Source organism: Semicossyphus pulcher, unplaced genomic scaffold (genome assembly GCF_022749685.1).
Source record: "Semicossyphus pulcher isolate SPU_LCO1_2020_fin unplaced genomic scaffold, fSemPul1.0.p SCAF_1, whole genome shotgun sequence".
In the NCBI taxonomy this organism is placed as follows: domain Eukaryota; kingdom Metazoa; phylum Chordata; class Actinopteri; order Labriformes; family Labridae; genus Semicossyphus; species Semicossyphus pulcher.
Window position 1 is genome coordinate 4,890,867 of NW_027211603.1, and position 20,280 is coordinate 4,911,146.

A 20,280-nucleotide genomic window follows, 5' to 3' on the forward strand; every position below is an offset into this window, starting at 1 on the left:
CCATGGCAACGGTACACAAAAAGAGGTCCTCCTATGTCACACCAGTGAAGCTCGAAATCCTCATGCTGACGTTCAGAAAATACTAGTGTGTTTTTAGAAAAATAAAGTAACACGGCTGCAGCTGCAAAAGAGAGAGAAGCGGCGTGGGAAGAAACTGCTGCTCAAGTGAATACGCGAGTTTGAACAGGTCACATTTAGGAGCAATCCAGCGGGAGAAAAACGTACAAGGAAGCAGTTAAAAGTAAAATATCAGAACATCATTCAAAGTTAAGGCTCAGGCAGAACAGGCTCATGGCTGAACCTTACTTCAATCCCAAATCCCAAGTAAATATCATTCAGTGGCTGTTTTAATGTGCATCAGCTTTATCCCTAACATAACATATTTTCACTCGACCCGCTTTCTGAAACGGAAGCCAGGTTACTCTACTGTAAAGTTAAGGTTACTCCTTGTCAACAAAACTCCACCATCAGTCTACACTTGATAATAAACTTACCGCCAATCAGCGGTAATATTAAAAGGTAAAATACTGGCCGTCCAGTATGTGGGAAGTCTGGTGACAGAGAAAAAGACTGAGGACTTTCACCTCGGAGACTGGGGGTTCAAGCCACGTGTGAAACAAGAAGTCCAACTTTAAATTTGAATGGTTCTTGGTGGATGGTTCATGGTTCTTTCCTAAAACTTAAACAGATGCTAAAGGGTAGCAGATGAAACAGAAGCCACCTTGTGCGTCTTTATGAGATGCCACAGGGCGGCTGTGTCAAAGCTTAAATACATCCACAATGATGTATTAAAGTAGAGTGCTTTTTTCTTTACAATATGACTCACATAAGATTCTTACAATACCTTGTGTTACAATGCATCACATTTCAGACGGATATATAGGTTGTGTTGTGGCAGTTGTGTTATATGCCGTGTTACGGTACATTTCATTACATTATGTTTCATTGTGTTGCAGTGCATTCTGTTGCAGGGACAACCAGAGCAGCTGCACGCAGTGATCCCTGTGCTTTATGGCTCCGACTGTGAGCTGCATGTGCTGCATCCCAAACCTGTTTATCATGCCTAATGCTTTAGGGGGAGGCAGGTGGTTTTAATAAACAGATTGTGCATGAAGATGAGGATAATACACCATAAACTCCCACTGTCTCCCTGCACAACAGTGTGCGTGCATCATTCCTCTCTCTCTCTGATGTACATGACCTTTCCATATGGGCCGCCTGGAGACTCACCAAAGAAATGTAATTTAAATACTGAAATACTGAGCTTTCTGATGCCTTCTAATTACCAACATCTGTCACAGGGATTTCAGAGGGATTTATTTGTTGTGTGCGCGCGTGTGTGTATGTGTCTCTGCCGTGTGTTTTCATGTTAATACAGCATACTGCAGAGTCAGTGCTTTCATGTGTATCAGCACATGTAGGTGTGAGGGAAACTTTTTCGTACGGTTGGCTTTGCTCTGCTGGTTTCTCTGCAGGGGCTTTGTGTTTGGATGTAAGACTTTCACAGCCGACATGTAAGAGTACGCTTCATCTGCAGGCAGCAGCTTGTGGCTGAATGTGGTGAATGTAGCATGAAGAGCATTAATCCTTCACCGGCAGAGGTACAGTATGTCTAACTGGCTGACGGGGATTTCATTTAGTGTATGCAAATAGTCTGTCGCAGACACAATAAATTCTCGGCTGAGCTGTTTTCCTCCCCTTCTGAATCCAGCAAATGTGATAGTGTAACCAATTAGAGTGTGTATTCAGCTCTGTCACAGGGTAAACATGGGGTTTCTGTTGCTACAGCCTCATGTCCGCCCAGAGCAGGTCCACCAGCATGGGGTTTAATATGAGCAACTTGGGCCCAAGGGTCTTAACATTTGTATGTAACCATCTTATGGTGCAAGCTGTGTAGTTTTTCTGCTTTGGAGGAGTAATATTCTAAGAAAAAACTCAAAAATTCCAAAATTTAAGTTGCCGGACAAAATTTGAAAAAAACAAAAAGAATTTGTGAGAACAAAGTTTTTACATTTTTTCATTATTCGGTTTGTAAGAAGTCGCGTTGTCTCCTTCAGAATGAGTTGTGCTGTCGGATCATGATTACAATTTAGAACTAAAGCCAAATTTATTTAAAGCTCCTGTGAGGAACTTTTGGTTTGATTTTGGCGCCCCCTGTGGACAAAGCCGTACCTCTTATCTCTTTGCTGATTTTGTCTTGTACAAGTGGTGTTTTTTAACAAAAAAATCCTGCTTTCTTTAACAGTTATTTGTATCACTCACTTTAAATTTCTGCCCTGGAAAATGTAAACAAATGCAGCGTGGAGTTAATCGCTTCGTCTGACACCTGCCCCCTGCCAGCTGTTTCAGATATTAAAAATATCTACATAGAAATAATTAATCTTGCTGATGGTCTGGTTTGCTTTTGTAGGTCATATCGAGTCATCAGAATTAATTTCAGTCTGTTTTATAACCAGCAAAAAACTCCTCAAGGCGCTTTAAAGGAGTTTTGTATATTTTTTTTAATGGAAGGTTTGTATACGTTTAGTAGTCGTCATGAGTGCGGACATGTTTTTGCAGCACAGGGTCACTCAATCTTTATCAGCTAAGTCGCTAAGGGTCGCGACTCAAAAAGGTTCCTATAAACATCATTTTCCTAGTTTTTGTTTCTCGCAAAGTTATGACTTCCTGATCTCATCAGAAGTTTGCTCGTTATTATCTGGCAAATTTACCACTTTAATTTTGGAGATATCCGAGTTTATTTTCTGGCAAATTTACGACTTTAATCTCAGAACTTTCAAGTTTTTTCTCAGAATATTCCTCTTCTCAGTGGCCCTTACGCCACCATATGTAAGTACTAGTTACGTAGAAATAAATTACATTACATTCTGGGTCGATTCTGGGTGAATTTAGCAATTATTGTGAAGAGTTTTTATCCCAAATTCAACAACAAAACATTTTGAATTAATACCTGGAATTTCTTACTCATTATGTAAGACAAATTTGCATCCACTTCAGCACTTGCTGTAAATAACTGACACAAGTATGATTAATAAGATACAAAGACAACACAGAAAACTACAGCTTCCATTAGAGGACGTGCATGTGTCTACGTCAGAGACGGTTCAGAAAGGAGGAACACACTGGGAGTCATTTTCATGTATCTGTATCCTTTAATTTCATAGCATGGTAATTTATAAACAGTTGATTAGTGTGATCAATAACCAGGGACCGGATTCACAAAGCATTCCTAGGACACAAAATCTTCTCAAGTACAATTTTCTTCCTAAGTTTAGTATTAAGAAACAAGTTAAGAAAAATGTATATTCCTGAATAAAGTTTTATGTTTTTTCCTAACTTTCTTTTTCTTGAAAGATTCTTGAAAGCAAAGTTCTTCAATTTCTTCTAAGTCCTCACAACTTTAAGATGACTCTACATATGGCTTAAAATTGTGACAGTGAAAAGGTCAGCATGTACATTCATTAATTTAAACATATTTTAGACAGTAAAACTGAAATGATGTAAATGAACTAAGTTCACTTACAATAGCTGCATTTAGTTAAACATTTATTTAGAATGTTAGCATGTCACTAATGTTAATGGTGTACATCTCATATCTACTAAAGTTAAGCTAGCATAAGGGCCTTTAACCAAAGCCAATAACTACGGAATATTTTCCTGTACTTAAAGTTACCTATTTAATTAAATCAATGAAATACAGCTCATTTTTCAATCAATTATGAATCAACGGACAAATAATATTGTTATTATTATTATTATTATTATAATTTGCAATATAGTGGTGACACCCATGTTTATTTAAATAAATTGAAATAACACTCCGGTCCCGGCTCTTTTCTGTAACTTCTTCTGAGTTATTTTATGTCTAAAAACTTGTACACCCACATGTCTGAACTAACCGTTTCCCCCTCGTCCATAACTTAAGTGAATGGACGCTCTGTTCTGTATCAGCAGGGAAACATGGAAGCTTTTCAAACTTGTGACAGTCCTTTCAGTTTCCCCTCTCACCAAACTGTGTACAAAGTAAAGAGACGTATTGACTGCGCCGCTCACAGTGTGAAAGCATGGTTAGAGTTTATCACACAAAGAAATATGAGTTCCACTTTAGTTAATATTTAGTTTTACCGTTTCTACTTTAGTGCTTTGTTCATGCATCACAAGCGGTCTGCTGTCAGTGTCGTGTGGGTGTGATCGATGTCTGTAGGCAGCAGGTGCTAGCAGGGGAGAGCGACGCCACTGTCGAAGGGACTTTGGTCTTTTTCTCTGTGAACAGCTCACATTTAGCGAGCATAAAGAGAGCTAAATGTCATGGCTTGATAAAAGGTTGGGACAGACTTCTGGCTCCCCGTTTCCTGTGCACCCGCTGATAAAGAGAAGTAGATGAAAATGCTGTCTGTCCTCTCTGTTCATGTCGCCACTTTTGTTGTGGAGAAAGGAGGAGTGAGAAAGAAGCTGACTGAGCAGATGTCTGCTTTCTTTGATGATTCGAGTGAATCCATGAGGAGAAAATACCTTTATAAGCTGTGATTGATGTGACTGAAGCTTTGAAGTCAGTGTGTGTGGAAAGTATACTCTTTGGGAGCTGATAAATATGACCTCATTTATTCCATCAACTTATAATGCAAAAAGATTATTTAAACAAAACCAAAGTATATGAGAGATGGCATACACTGAGGTTATTTTGCACTGTAAAAAGACTGTTCCACTGTGAGTCTACTTTGCAGCTAAAAGGCTGCTGCTAACAGCCTGACTCTCCTCTCTAACTGACCACAGCAGATTGATATTTCTGCTTCTGCTGCTGCAATAACTGAACGCTTTTCATTGGAAGGATTGATTAAAGTGACTTGAGGCCTGAATACTAATTTGTGCACAACACAAATTAATACAAATGTTGCACCTAACACCCGCTAGGCTGCATGGTAATGTGAGAAAATGTAATTAAAAGTAAATGTGCAACACATCGACGAGAGAGTTAGCTTGTACTGTGCCGAGCTGTGAAAGAGTTCATCTCCTACTGTACATGATGTTTGTCTAACACTACAGCTCTGGATGAAGAATGTCAGTGAGTGTATATTATATTACTATTTCTAGGATACAGGGCCTACGTATTGTTTGACATTGACAAGCTCATTTTATGCTATTGAAACGTCTAAAATAAGCACAATTATGATTAAAACCAGAAAATACCTCGAATACTAAAGAGCGCATTTTAAGAGAAGCTAATGAGCTTTAAAACCAGCCCTTTGTCACGCTGTGTAGCATCAAAAGTCAAAAAATATTTTGGAGGATAACATTTGTGTTTTTCTCTGGTTCAACTATTTATAGGTTTGTGTTTGTGTAAATTTAACTTTAGTTTTATATGTAAACAACATTTCTTCTACTTCCAGATAAAATATTCTCATTAAATATTTTCATTGAAAATGACGACTGGTTAAGAAACCCAAAAGATGCAAAAAAATGTTTTTCAGAGCTCGAATAAAGCAAGAAAACAAGTTCATGTTCATGTTTAAACAACAGGAGCCGAGTGCACCAGCTGGGTGTAAAAAAATAGGTCTTATCTCTTACGTCGGACTTAGCTACGACCGACTTATTAATTGGAATTTACACCGAGTGCACCAAGCCAAACTGACACCGGCTGTAGCTGCGCCAGATCTTACGATGCACGTCCACGTGAACACTCGGAAAAAGCGGCGACTGTTACCAAGCAACACACGTCTCCACTCGTTAACTTTTCTCATCAAATGATCGACAGAAGATACGGATAACAAAACGAGTACAGAAAAACACATTTTACAGATAGTGAAATGAGGAAACCGTGCCGTTGTCGGATGTACATTTATCATGTCTCCCTCTGTCTGCTCTGAAAGGCCCTACTAGCACAAAATCTGAGCTCAATCTGCACCTGCAGAAACAAAAAGAAAACCTTTTGATCAACTTACTGTCCAATCACGGATGACTCTCTGGTTTTAATGCCCTTTTATTTATCCTGTGAAACAACAAGACGCGCTGCCACTGTGTTTTCCTTTTAGGTTTTTTGACGTACTTTTACCGTTTGTTTTACCATGGATTTAAGTCTGACTTTCTAAACTTATGCCTGCTCCATCCGAGGCGTAGAAGATACACATGGGTGCAACATAAACAGGGCTTAAGTCATGCTGGTGCACTGGGCGTAGTTTTAAGTCAGTTGTAACTTTCAGCTCTAAGTCTGACGTAAGGTTACGACCAGGCGTACGTCCAGCTGCTGCACTCGGCTCCAGAATACTAATGTTTTAAGTCAGAGAGAGTTCAGAGATCAATATTTGGTGGAATAACCTGGTTTTTAATTACCCCGGTTTGGGCAAAGTTGGCCTCTCTGTGCAGAGTTTTCATGTTCTCCCAGTGCATGCGTGGGTTCCCTCCGGGGTCTTCAGCTTCCTCCCACAGTCCAAAGACATGCTTGTAAGGTTAGTTAGTGACTCTAAATTGCCCATAGGTGGGGGTGTGAGTGCGAAAGGTTGTCTGCCTCTATGTGTCTGCCCTGTGATTGACTGGCGACCAGTGTAGGGTGTACCCCGCCTTTCACCCATTGACAGCTGGGATAGGCTCCAGCCCCCCCGTGACCCTGAACAGGATAAGCGGTATAGATAATGGATGGATGGGATTGTTCACAAAACAGAAAATGAAATGTCATAACTTTCAAATGTTCATAGATAATAGTAAACGTTTTCCTGCAGCTAAACAACAAATCAAATGTAAGCATTTATTCACGATCAGTCATTTTTTGTCTTCCAGACATCGATGAGTGCAGTTTGCAGACACACACCTGCTGGAACGACAGTGTGTGCGTGAACCTCCCGGGAGGATACGACTGTGTGTGCACGTCCGGTCCGGGCTGCAGCGGCGACTGTCCACAGGAAGAGGGAATCAGACGCAACGGGGAAGACTGGAAACCCAGCTTTGACCGCTGTGCTATCTGCTCCTGCAAGGTACAGGAAACACTTACAAACACTTAATTATACTGGTACACACAATGAGGTGGATGTTGGGGGTTTCATAACTTCCTTCCATCCATCCATCCATCCATTATCTTCCGCTTATCCGGGGCCGGGTCGCGGTGGCAGCCTACTCAGCAAGGTAACCCAAGCATCCCTTTCCCCAGCAACATTTTCCAGTTCCTCCTTGGGGATTCCGAGGCGTTCCCATGCCAGACAGGATATATAATCCTTCCAGTGAGCTCTGGGTCCGCCCCGGGGTCTCCTCCCAGTTGGACGTGCCCGGAAAACCTCCAAAGGGAGGCGCCCAGGAGGCATCCTAACCAGATGCCCGAACCACCTCAACTGGCTCCTTTCGGTTTCATGACTTCCTTTAACTAAATTGTAAATGTATAGTTATAGGAAAGATAATATGGAGCAAATACAAATTGTAACTGCCACTTTATAAATCTACAAGGCAGCATCTGATAGTCAATAGAGAGATTTTGATATCTCTTTCCATTCATCCAAAGAGCATCGAGGAAGGTGAAAGAGGAAAGACAGAAAGGAGAGACAAAACCAAGGACGAGCGACAATACATGGCATGCATTCATAAATTAACTCTATACTACCTGTTTAATGCATGTGATCTCACTGGAGCAGCGAAGCCTTTATGTTCTCTTGCTAATAAGTTTGATTAAACGTAGCATCGTCTGACTGCCCCTGTTTCTTGGCCCTCATAATAAATGATAAAAGATGTTCCCAAAACAACAGAAATATGACCCAAATTGTTAAAAAACTAAAAAATGATTCAGATAAAAATTGAACCAAAACACGAGAGAGGGATGAAAACCTATAAAAAGAAATTAAGTACACCTGTGAAACAACCAGATTAAGCCTCTCACAGGGTCACGTCAAGGTCAGAACACCTCAGTGCTCCTCAGGGACCTGTTTGCTGTAAGCCTGTATTTCATTCTGACAAACATCAGTGTCAGCTTAACAACTCATTTCTGTGCTCGGGAGGTTGTGCAGTGTGGTGGCAGTAGAGTGAGATATTGATCTGATTTGTCTTTGGGAAGGTGAGGCTCAGTGAGTGAGATTGATACGGAGACGACACAGAGGGTTATTTGGAGTAAAATGACAACAGAGAGATTGCGGCTTGGCGGTTTCAGTGCTGCCTCATCGGTTCAAACATTTCCAAATTTACCACCAGGATGCTTCATATCAACGACACTGGCAAACACTAAGACAGATTCTATGATACTTACTTTCTATGATACTGTTAGTTCATCATGTTACTTCCATTTCTCTGGCATGATTCATTATTTACATCCTTCCTCTGCAAGATTATTCCTCTGCAACAAGTTCGTGTGTCACATACGTCACATGAGCTGAATGTAACATCTTTAGCTGCATTGCTTCAGAGGTGTTTCAGAAGCAGAGCATCTTCAAGCAGTCTGCGAGCAGACACATTTCCTGCATAGTTAAGAATTAGTCTGCTGGTATATTTTATGTTAAACAAGGATAAGGTTTGTCATCTATGATGTGTTAAAGACCAGCTCCAGTCATGTTTTCAGACATACAAAATGCTCTGCTTGAAACAATAAATTGTTTGATATGTTTTGTCTGCAAAATACGTTTAATCACCTTGTAAAAATCCTCACAAGGCAACTCCTCCTTCTGAATCTGCATAGGCCCCGCCCACTATGTGCTACGTTTCTCCTTTGGTAAAATTACAGCCGAAAACAAAACGTGTTTCTGCCATCGTATAGTGGCCACTTGTTGAAACTTAGCTAGCTTGAAATGTAGTAATTTGTAGTAGTAACGTTAGTTGTCAGTAATGAGTTTGCAACGATGACGATGACGATGAAGTGGTTGCCATAGGTTACACATCATGATATGCATAGCGTCAGCCCGTCCATTAACGCGATTGGCTGCTTAGGTTTGTGACGTCTCAAACATGAACCTGAAATCTGAAAACGTGTTGTTCAGCCTGTCCTTGGTACACTGCAGTTTAAAAGCAGACAGGCCCAGCCATGGAGATGACTGCTGATGTTGTCCCTGATATGTCTTGTAGCTCATGAAGAACACCACATGGAGATGTTTACAAGGTTAAACACTTGATTTTCACTGGAGGGGGTCTTTGAACGGATACTTTGTTTTGTTTTTTTTTGTTTTTTTAAAGATTCTTTTTTTGGCCTTTGGCTTTATTCATAGGACAGCTGAAGATAGACAGGAAATGTTGGGAGTAGAGAGTGGGGGATGACATGCACCAAATGATCGGCAGACCGGGAGTCGAACCTGCGATCAGTGCGACGAGGACTGTAGCCTCTGTTCATGGGGCGCCTGCTCTACCAACTGAGCTAAACAGCACCCCAACGGATACTTTGTTGATGGTTTTTTGTTCATCACTGTATGCAGAGCGCTATCTTATCTTTATTTTGTGTCGTCTGTCCCGATTAGCAGAAGGAAATCTGACACATTCCTCTTAATGTCTCACTGACTATGGAGAAGTGAAGAAATAATAGCTTGTTACTGGCTGATAACAAATTAAATGCAGTGTAAAATATTTATTTTATGTTAATTACTAATAGTTGTGGGCATAACATGGAAATTCTACAATTGAGAGACAAGACAGTCCAAGTAAAGATATCTGGCAGAGAAAAAGAGACACAAGTGAGCTTCTCGGCTCACTTCGGGGGTGTTTAGCATGCCTACAGGATCCGCTGCCCTGCTGGGTTTTGAGTCAGACGTGGGACGCTCGCTGAATGCAAACAAGCAGTGATCTGGGGTTTCACTGCCCTGGTGACTGTGATGGAGACAGAAAGTAACTGTTGTTTATGTTGAAGGGGAGAGAAATTGAAGGTAATCAGGATGAGAAAGTACAGACTCATGGTGTTAGAGGTCCACAGAGGCGACTAAACAAAGACCAAATTAATTTACCGTCATAGAAATACCCATGGGAGGAGTTCCTCATCATAGGACTGTGTTGAAAACTACTTATGAATTAAAGAGAATGTCATCTGCATACATCAAATCCATCATAAAGTTGTTGACATAAAAAGCACTATAATGATGTTGTTTTTCGTTAGCACAGCGGCGCAGCATTAGAATGCACGCCTGATCTTATTCCTGCCACTAAAAGGAACAGTCTGCCTTCATGCGTCCTGCCAGCACGGTACAATTGGCAGTAATTTCATAGCAAGTCCAGGGCCGTAACCGTAAAGACCAACGCCATCGCTATCGCTACCCTGGGACTCGGCGGTTACTGTAGCAGGACAATATGCATCGATAAAACATTGGCTCTGTATTGCCCCTTTAATGGTATTCGGAATGATTTTATGCCCCCCATACATTTTCTAACAGCCATTTTATGTAACATTTTTACATCATCATTACCCTGCCGTCCCCGGGCCAGACCGTGCTGGCTGTGGTGAGTAAAATGGACCATAAAGTTTTTCTCCGAGTGGAGACGGTGAGCCAGGGACACGGCGGCAGGGGAGGCTCGTCCATCCAGCAGATTCCTCTGAATTTGACTTTGCATTCCAGCACAGACACAAAACTTCTAACACTTTCTCGCTTTGTCCGTGGCTCTAATAAATTGCTGTTAGAAAATGGAGATTTGAGGTTACTGCAGACACATTAAAATCCTCCGTAGGTATGTCGGCCTTGAATAATATCCCTGAATGACCCAGCGTATAAAATTGTAGCTCTCCCTGAAGGCATCAAAGAGATGGGTCAGCCACTTACCTTATGTTATCCCCAAGTCTTAGATGTGTCTGATAGGGGTGTTAACATTCAGTTTGTCTTGTTTACCTTTTGTGTTTTTCTGAGATCTCTGCAGTTGCAACACTTTCTTTGCAAAACAAATCTGATGCATTCAGTGTTTTCTGTTTCAAGGTTTTTACTCTTTTCAGAGATGAAGAAGACTCTAAAGCAACATTCAGACCATCAGGGAACCCTTAAACTCTTCACTGCAAGCAGGGTTTAGTTTTAGCAGCTGTTTAATTCAAGGCGAGGTACCTATTAAAGTGTCAGTAAGCAACATGAACATTGAAATGTAAAAAACCTTTTGCAACTGGTGTGTGCCGCGCAACCGTTGTGCTGTGCGTCTCTCTGCAGCACTGAGACAAGGAGAGAGAGAGAGAGAGAGAGGAGAGATGCTGTTTATTCCAAAAAGTAAACTTTATTGCTGGCAAAATGTTCAAATGCTACTAAAGTTATCATTATAGTTATGATTACTCAGTAGCTTAGTGCTACCGTTAGCTGTCAAGAAGGAGCAGGGCGACCTCTGCATCGCTCTTCAGCCCCTCACACTCCCACTCGTCTGATCCCTCTTTTTATTGAGGGCTCTCTTTGTAGCTTTTTTCTCCTCCGAGCTCTTCCTTCTTTTTGCTTCTTCAGCAGTATACGCCGTTGTCGTCACCAACCTCTGCGTTCCCGCCGCTGACACAAGTCAGGTAGAAGCCGGATGACACTAGTTTGTAGAGAGTCGCTGTCACAGATCAGACATCAACATCATTTCAGTTTAATGTTGTTCAGGCATCAAAATGTGTTATTTTAACCAAATTCTTATGAAAAAATGTTGCTTACTGTAGCTTTAGTTGACAAAGAAACTCTGGATACAGTCCAGGATATAAACTGTCATGTGAAGTTGAATTTGAACATTTTGAACCACCTTTCTATTTCCCAAATAAGACAATGTTACTTTTTCCTTTTCTACAAAGGGCCACCGTCCTGCTCTTAGTCTGTTGGCCCTCTAAACCCGTGTGTCCTCCTTTTATGCAGGATGCGCAGACGTACTGCAGGAGGAGACCCTGTGACTGCGGAGACCCAGACGAGGATCTGTTCTGCTGTCCCGGCTGTGACAACAGGCCCAGCAGCCAGTGTCTGGACCAGAGCGGACGCACACTGTACCGCAGCGGAGCGTCCTGGCTGTATGGCTGCCAGCAGTGCCGCTGCATGGTCCGTACACATAAACACACACACACACACACACATGCATGCAGCATGTGTTTTCCAAACAGAAATGAAAGCTGATCTTCATAGTGGATCCCTGAGTGTGCTGAAACATGAAGAAAACACTTCAACATGAATCTCAGAGCTGTTCTTTGTGCCCTGATCTGCTGCTTGTCTGTGTGTGTTTGTGTTGGTGTGTTCGGAGGGCTCAGATAATTACCACCTCTCTAATTAGACATGTGGCAACAAACCAGCATGTGAGCTGTAACTGCAGCCACCAGATCAGCTGATTTGAACACAACAAAAACAGCAACACACGGTAACATTTGACTCACCTTGCTCTTGTTTTTTCTTCTCTCCGTGTCTCTGCAGGAGGGGGAGGTGGACTGCTGGCCTCTGGTTTGCCCCGTGTTGATGTGCGAGTACACGGCGGTGGCGGACGGCGAGTGTTGCCCGCGTTGCGTCACAGACCCCTGCTTGGCCGACAACCTGTCATATGACATTCTACAGACGTGCCAGGACCCCGCAGGTGTCGTCCGCCTCAGTGGCGACACATGGCATATGCCCAACTCGCCCTGCACCACCTGCAAGTGCAAGGTAGGCCAAAGCAACAACAACAGTGAAGGTTTAATTTGCAGCATCTGCAGGTTTGCTTGAGCACTGATGGGACTCATTTAAAATATGAACTGTCAGAACACATGCACAAGTCGCCTGTTTTGGAGTGCAATGCAGCTTTTACCTCTACAGTTCGTCCATGTCCTCAACTAACCCATTGTTCATTTATCTTTATTGATTTATAAAGCTCATGCAGTTACAGAAACTTCATGTTCTTACCAAATTTTCAAGATCCATCCATGCCTTCACGTTACAGGTAATAGTTGGCATTGAAGGCTACCTCCAAGGAATGTTCCTGGAGGTGAAACTGTGTTATAGTGAGTTTAGTTTTTATTAAAGTAATAATCTCGAAGATTTTCATTTAAATCTATCACCAAATGAGGTAACACAATGGTGATTGAGCCTATGGCCCACTGATGAAAGCCTTTGCAGTTGCAGTATTACAGACTGGGTGTTTGTGGTGACTTTCACAGAAAAAATCTCAAGCGGCGTCCAGTTAGTGACGCGTTTTCCATCACCCAGCAGTGGTTGGTCTGCCAGAGAGGGTGGGCAGAGCTAAGCTTTTCCAGTCTCTGCAAGTGTTGCGAGTAAACAGTAATCTACTATGGCTGAACAAACAAAGAAAAGATGGATGACTACAGATACAACTTCAAAAATAAGTGAAAATCCAAAGAAAAAGAAACAAACTCGATGCTCAGATGAAGGCAAACAGTCACTCTTGCGCTGGGGCACTCTTACACTCTATGGTCAGAGCAAGTGGTTATATTTAAGCTACTGTTTGAGTTTAGACCCACTTAATTGGTACAGCTGCAAGCAAAACTGTTACGGTTGGTCACTCTCAGTATAAGCCTGCAGTATGTGCTGCATCACTGTTTATGAAGTACCTGTTTGCCTCTGACCAGCAGCGACCCTCGCTCTCAGGTCAGCCCAAGTTAAGTGTTAGTCTGGGTATTCATCTACCTTAAAGGCTCACTTCAGTCAATGACGAACATGAAAGTATCTTTGGTGTATCAATCCATGCAGTTTGAGATATTGGCCACTGGAAACCTTTTCAAAAGGACTATTTTTAAGAGAGCCTAGTTCCAGTGAAAGGTGCGACATTCAGGTTTGTTGATTCTCCAAAATGACTGGGACCTGGTCGAATGCATCACTACTTGGTGACAGACATCCTAAATTCTCTTCCCCGTCAATGTATCAGCTGATGCATGATGTGATGGATGTCTCAAAACAACAGCAGATAATCCTGAAACTCAATGACTAGATGCCACTTGTAGTAGGAAGCATTGTGCTCTGTTGTGAATTGTGTACAATGGTTTTATGTATGTGATGTTGACATTGCAAGTCTATATTTGGACAGGCTCTGAATCGGCTCTGAATTTGTACAGTATTACAGTGTAAGTGTATACAGTATGTTTAATAAAACCTCTCTCTTCTTTCCTCTCTCCTCTTGCTTTGCTGTGCAGAACGGGAACGTCTGCTGCTCGGTGGATCTCGACTGCCTTCAGAACAACTAAAGCTCCCCTCCTTTCACTGCGGGACTGCCACGCCCCCTCAACCCATCTGACGACTCTCTCTTTGGATTACTAAAAAGACTCACGCACACACATGTGCATGCCAGCGTGTGCACAGAAAAATACACACTGGACAGACTGAGGTGTTGAGGCTGTGCTTTTAAAGAGGGGACGAATGAGTGTGTGTGTGGCTCAGGTGGAGACTGAGGCCATCGTCCACCCGGTCACTGTGTTGTGTCTTTGTCTTGTTTCCATTTCATTACATGTCTTGAGGAAAGCTGTTTGGCGTTACATCTCCAACCTGAAACCAGAGACAAGTGATGAGTCGTCTTTAAGAAAAAGATTCACATACGAAGCCGTCATTAAACATGCACCCTAAATTTATACGCTGCTCCGTGCAGCTGCAGCGTCAGGAAACAGGAGTTAGTTTGATGTAAAAATAACAAGTAGGAACAAAAAGAAAAATGTTCCTTCGAAGCTGATGATTCATTTTCCAACTCAAAACCAACTTCTCTCACGGGAGTTATTTTTTCATGTAATTTCAACCAACATTTTCGACTTTCTTTTGTGACATGAACCTTCCCTCACCTGTGAGATCTTCCTCTTTGTCTTTGATCAAAGACAAGTCATCATTCGTGTTGACAATCGGATGTTTAATCATTTATATCTTCTGTTTCTTAAGAGCCGTGCACTACATTCCTTCCTGACTGATAGAAAAAGTTCTTGTGGGAAAGAACTAAGAAATTGTTGTACACCTAAATCTTTACTTCTACTTAATTTTTTGCATCTCTGCATGTTTATAGTTCTTTGGCTTGACATGCAAAAAAAAACACAGGATCTTTTGTCAGGTGTTATATAAATCACAAATTACATTCATTTACAAACATTCTATACATCTATAGATCTATACCCAAAAGATGTCCGACTTCGGGGACTGAGTTTGGGGAAACAGCAGTTGATTTCGTTCCTCAGCCCTCAGTATCTAACTGTGCATCAGTCAGCTCTCTAATGGAGCTTTTGAGCTGCTATACTGTTTGTCATTCATGATTTGAAGTGATCCATCACAGTCTAACAAAATATCATCATACTCGTTTAAGCTACTAAAATTCTAACTTTTTGTTTGATGGCAACATCATGAGGTTCTCTGACTGAGGCGCATTTGACCTGTGGCCTTTACAAAGGACAGGGCCACAGCCTGAAATGCATTTTGTTTCATGATGAAGTCATTTGCAATACAACAAGCTTTGCTGTAGCTTTGATTATTGATCAACAGCGCCTGAACGCACCACTGGTTTTGGTTTCTAAAGAAGGTGCAGTCTCATCATGAGTGCTTTGCAAAGGATCTCTCGTCCTTGCTGCTCCAACATTGGAGTTTTGAGGAAGATGCCTCTGACACGACCTCTGATCTGACTTTTTTTTTTACTTACAGACTTAAGTCTCTGCGACTAGCAGGCAGTGACTGGCCAGGTGTTTGGAGATGTGATAGCATGAAGGATATCTCTTTGAGCTCAGTTGTCTGACAGCGTGTGCCGTTATCCTGTTTTTGAGCTTACTGAGGATGTTCACATGAGGAAGCTGGTTATTCAGATGGTTTCAGAAAGCCAGAATCTTAACAAGGAAACAAATGCACTGTAAAATGGCAGACCTTTTCTGGTGGGTGGCAGCTGGATGCGGTCAGATGGCAATAACTGCATAGAAGTTCATTTCTATCATTAACCGGGCCTTCAGTCTTCAGGTTTCTTTAAATGTTGACATTAATATTTCTGTCCTCCACAAGTTCCCTCAACCTCAGTGTCTCCTCCCTGATGTGACTGAGTGGCAGGGAACTACATATAGCAACAGTCATTATATCAAAGCATGAGCAAACATTGTCATAGTGCACAACAGATTCCCGCACCAGTCGAAGCTTTTCATTACATCGGTGGAGGATGTGGTGGGTCGGACTCCTCTGGCGTCTCCCAGACCTCCTCAGCTCTGAACCCCAGAGTGGCAGAGACACAGAAGAAAAGATAGGAAGGGATAATTAGAGCCGTGTCGTGCAGGCCTGAGTCTGAGTATGCCAGGAGGTCACCGAGTGTCAAATCTGTTTACAGATGGCCGGGCTTATTAAGGCAGGAGGGTCTGGTTCTTTTCCGGCTGCAGTTCTTACATTCACAGCTCTGGTCTCCTCCCTGTCCTCTCCTCCACACCTCTCTCCATTGTCCTCATGCTCGTCTAAAGAGCGCTAACGCTTCCCTCAAGTGTCTTTGTTATCCCTTTGTCGATCAATGTGATTTTTTTCTCCCCCACAGGGAAACAGGAGGTTCTTTCTAACACTGTTGCAGCCGTGAATTATGCTTCAACCATGAAAATACTATCTGATAACAGCTGAAATCTGACCTCTCAAGTGCACCTGCTGGTTGGATAAAGTCGTTCTGTCTAAACTTTTGTTATACAACTCTTTCAAAACAACCTAATGGATAGTTTTAGGAAAGTAAAATAATTTCAGAAGAATATCTTTTCAAAGGTGACGCCCATGGCCAAGGTCTACTCCATCATTTTCTTTTTTTTATTCTGACTTTCTAATGTTCCTTTTTATGTGAAGAGATTAGCTGGAGCCCTTAAATCAATGTCAGGACTGAAACTGGAAAGCTTAGTCCCATACAAGTCTTAGTGCCCAACAAAACATGTAGTTTGTGTTTTCTTGAGCCTTCCCTCTCAGAACAACATATTTCAATCACAGCCAAACACAAGATGCACTTTTAGACTAAATTGGAGACACGTCTCTGATAGGAGAACAACTGTCAATATGTCAGGCATGAAATGAGGGAGTCAGTGAAAAGGTGTGTAGAGCACTTCTCACATGTTTTCATTCAATATAACCATCATCCCCTCCAATAGAGGATCCCTGCAGACAGACAAATCTCTTCATCAGTACACCTCATCTGGGACTAGTTTTGGCACATGTGCGCCCAGGCATTCAAATGCCGACAGCTTGGCACAAAATGTTTCAATTGCTTCAAGGAAATTGAAGTATTTTAGTCCGACTCGCCATTATGAAACAGTTTTTTTTTAAAGAACTGGCTAAAGTAAATGTCTCCACCACCTCCCTCCTGCCGACCTCGCTCAATTTAATGTCAAACCAATTCTTGTTTCTGGTCTCTTGCAGAAACGGCAGGGAAAGATATTTTTCTACCCTTTCGTGAGCAGAGCAGCTAGTTTGGTGGTCATTTAAGAAACTTTTTGGGAAAGGTAAATCTGAGTTGTTTAACCTCCGGAGGGGGACGGCGGCGTGCAGCGAGGTGCGTCCCACCGCTCTGACCTCCCTCGTCCTTGTGTCGTCTCTGTTTTTCCACCACATCTGCTTGTGTCTCGCCTGAGCATTTCTCCGTGTCCTCTCCCCCATTATCACAACGCCTCTCGTTAAAGCTGAAGTTGTCGACTGTGCACAAAGTTCACACAAAAGAAAAACAAGTGATGTAAATTGTATCTGTACCCGTTCGAAGTTTAACACAGCGATCGAAAGCAAACATTTGTACAAAAGATGACTGGAAACAAGGTTTTCAGATTGCTCTGTTGATTTGATATGAGATATAATGACTGCTGTAAAACACTATTTGCAAGTCTGCGTGTAAATGTTTTTACATACTGACAATATGAAACAACTATACAGTTTTTTAATTCTCATTGTGTTCATGAATAACGTGTTAATTTTAGTGGACTACTTTTCTTTTCGTTGGTTCTGTTTGGCTGTAAATACTGTGTAAAGTGAAGGGTTCTGTAAAGAGAGTAAGATAATGTGAATAATTCTCACTACGGCTTCTTAGAATCTGAGCGTTGCAAGTCCAGTATGACAGAGAAGCGACATTTCTATTGTTTTTACTATTTCTTTATTTTTCTATTCTTGCCTTAACCCTTTTAGTATCTGTCATAGTTTAATGTCTTTCCACTGTTTAAGGACAACATAAACATTTAACTAGCCTGTGTGTATAAACAGATCTCCGATCCGCGTCCCTCACTTAAAGCTGAGAGTCAACACAAGAGGATCCTGGGCGTCAGAACGAGCGAAGAACAGCGTCGGATCCTGAAGTCTTTGCAAAGATTTGAAGCTTGGACGGACGTATCACACGTTTTTTTTCTTTTGTAACACAACTTTATAAACTGGAAAATGTCCACATGAGAACCAGACAAACTGGAACTATGTACACATGTAAAAAAAAAACAAAAAAAAAAATGTTGAAAATGACAATGTTGTTCTTGATTCAGTTCCTACTAAAACAGCAAGCCATTGTGTTTCTCCTTTAATGTCTGACTTTTTAAAAGAAGCAGTTTTGGACCTTCTAGATCCTGATGTGCTTGTTCATGTTTTTTGATAGAGGGCCGCGGCGGAGGAACCCTGCCCGGCCTGTTCATTGTTACTTCTCCAGATCAGAGTGGCCGACCTAATTGTACTCAAAGGGTTAAGTGTCATTTGACTTGAAGACTGTGTCGTGATAAGAGTTTGCTGTAAAATAATTCTTCAGTTAATAAATATTTTAGTTGTTTACTTTATTTGCTGAGAGTATTTGACTGCAAAGTGTGACGTTGTGTGTTCTAATATGTCAGATACTGCAGCTTGGTCTGTGGCCCGTCCAGCTGTCATTGGGATACACCCTGGACTGGTCGTCAGTCAATCCCAGGGCGGACACATGATACAGACAACCTTTCACGCTCACATTCACACCTACGGGCAGTTTTGGGGTCACCAATGAATCTAAGGAGCATGTCTTTGGACTGTGGGAGGAAGCCAGAGTACCCGGAGGGAACCCACGCATGCACTGGGAGAACATGCAAACTCCACGCACAAAGGTCCCTATCCTCCGAACTGGGATTCGAACCACAAACCTTCTCGCTGTGAAGCATCAGCGCTAACCACAACCCGGTCTGTGGCCCTGCAAAATATGAAGCTGTATGTACCAATCTAACAACCACTGTGCACGTGCAGGAATCTGCAGTCAGGTTAGCTCTAAAAAATGTAGCACATCGGGTTGTCCTTTCAAAAGAAAGCAGTAAAGTGGGCAGTAATAAATGTTAGATTTTCAAAATAAAGCTTGCAGACAAAAGTTTCACATTTATTTGTGATTTTTGGGTATTGACGGAAGGAATGAGGTCGTTGATATAAGTGGCTAAAATGAGTTTGGAGCTCGGAGTAGAGCCGCTACTTCTACACATCAAACGGGCCGGTTGAGGTGGTTCTGGCATTTGATTAGGGTGCCTCCTGGGCGCCTCCCTTTAGAGGTTTTCCGTGCATGTCCAACTGGGAAGAGACGCCGGGGTACACCCAGAGCTCGCTGGAGGGATTATATATCCCATCTGGCCTGGGAACACCTGAGGATCCCCCAGGAGGAGCTGGAAGATGTTGCTGGTGAGTGAGACATCTGGGTTAACTTGCTGCAACCGCAACCCGACCCCAGATAAGCAGAAGAAAATGGATGGATGGATGGATGGATGGATGCATGGATGGATGGATGGATGATTTTTGGACGTGCAACAATCATAAACATGTTTGATGTTCTGTCTCGATATCAACAGTTCTTGGTCAGGTTAAGGCACCAAAAAAAACTCAGAAATGTGAGCCAGTCCCAGCATCAGGATACAGACCTGGAGGAAGCCTTTCATGTTTCTACTTTTATCACTACTGCTGTGAGGGAAATGTAAGAAAGGCTGTGTTGCAATAAAGATAAGCACGCTCCTCTGATGCTTTAATGGAGCGCTGCTGTGCTGCTAACAGGAGCAGGTGCAGCTACACTTCTGAAGCTACATGGTGGAAAAGAAGGGTAAGGTGCACAACATGGAGCCTAATGTGTAATGTGTTCCTGCGGTACCAGAATCAATGAACAGGCGCACACACAGCAACAAATTATACAAAACACACAAATTCACCAAAATACAGATACAACACAAATAGCAGGAAGTTACTCTTAATTACATAAATCATCAGTTATTGATTCATTATGTCGGAGTCTGTGTCAGTAGAAGAAAGGTGTCGCTGATGACCTTCCAGATTCAAACCTCACTAATTGCTTCATTTAGTTTGACACAGTCTTTTCAGTCAGTTCTGCAGCCAAACTGCATCATGGGTACATTAGTGGGATTTCATAAATAACAAGCAGGCTGCTTTGACTTTAACTGAACAAATATGAGACTAAAACAATCAATGTGACATTTCACTGATTTGGCCCCAGTCTACGAGAGCTGCTTCTAGTTTTACAAACCAGAAGATGTCA

General features: G+C 42.2%; 1 protein-coding gene across 1 annotated transcript in view; it reads left to right on the forward strand.

Moving 5' to 3' along the window:
- The window catches only part of LOC138605202 (protein kinase C-binding protein NELL1-like), a 317,647-nt gene extending 299,082 nt beyond the window's left edge, over positions 1-18,565 (forward strand). The window contains exons 17-20 of the mRNA XM_069677358.1: positions 6,772-6,965; positions 11,739-11,915; positions 12,282-12,506; positions 13,988-18,565. Coding sequence (XP_069533459.1) covers positions 6,772-6,965; positions 11,739-11,915; positions 12,282-12,506; positions 13,988-14,038 — 647 coding nt within the window. The 3' untranslated portion in view covers positions 14,039-18,565. The remainder of the gene's footprint in view (positions 1-6,771; positions 6,966-11,738; positions 11,916-12,281; positions 12,507-13,987) is intronic.
- Positions 18,566-20,280: the final 1,715 nt, after the last annotated feature.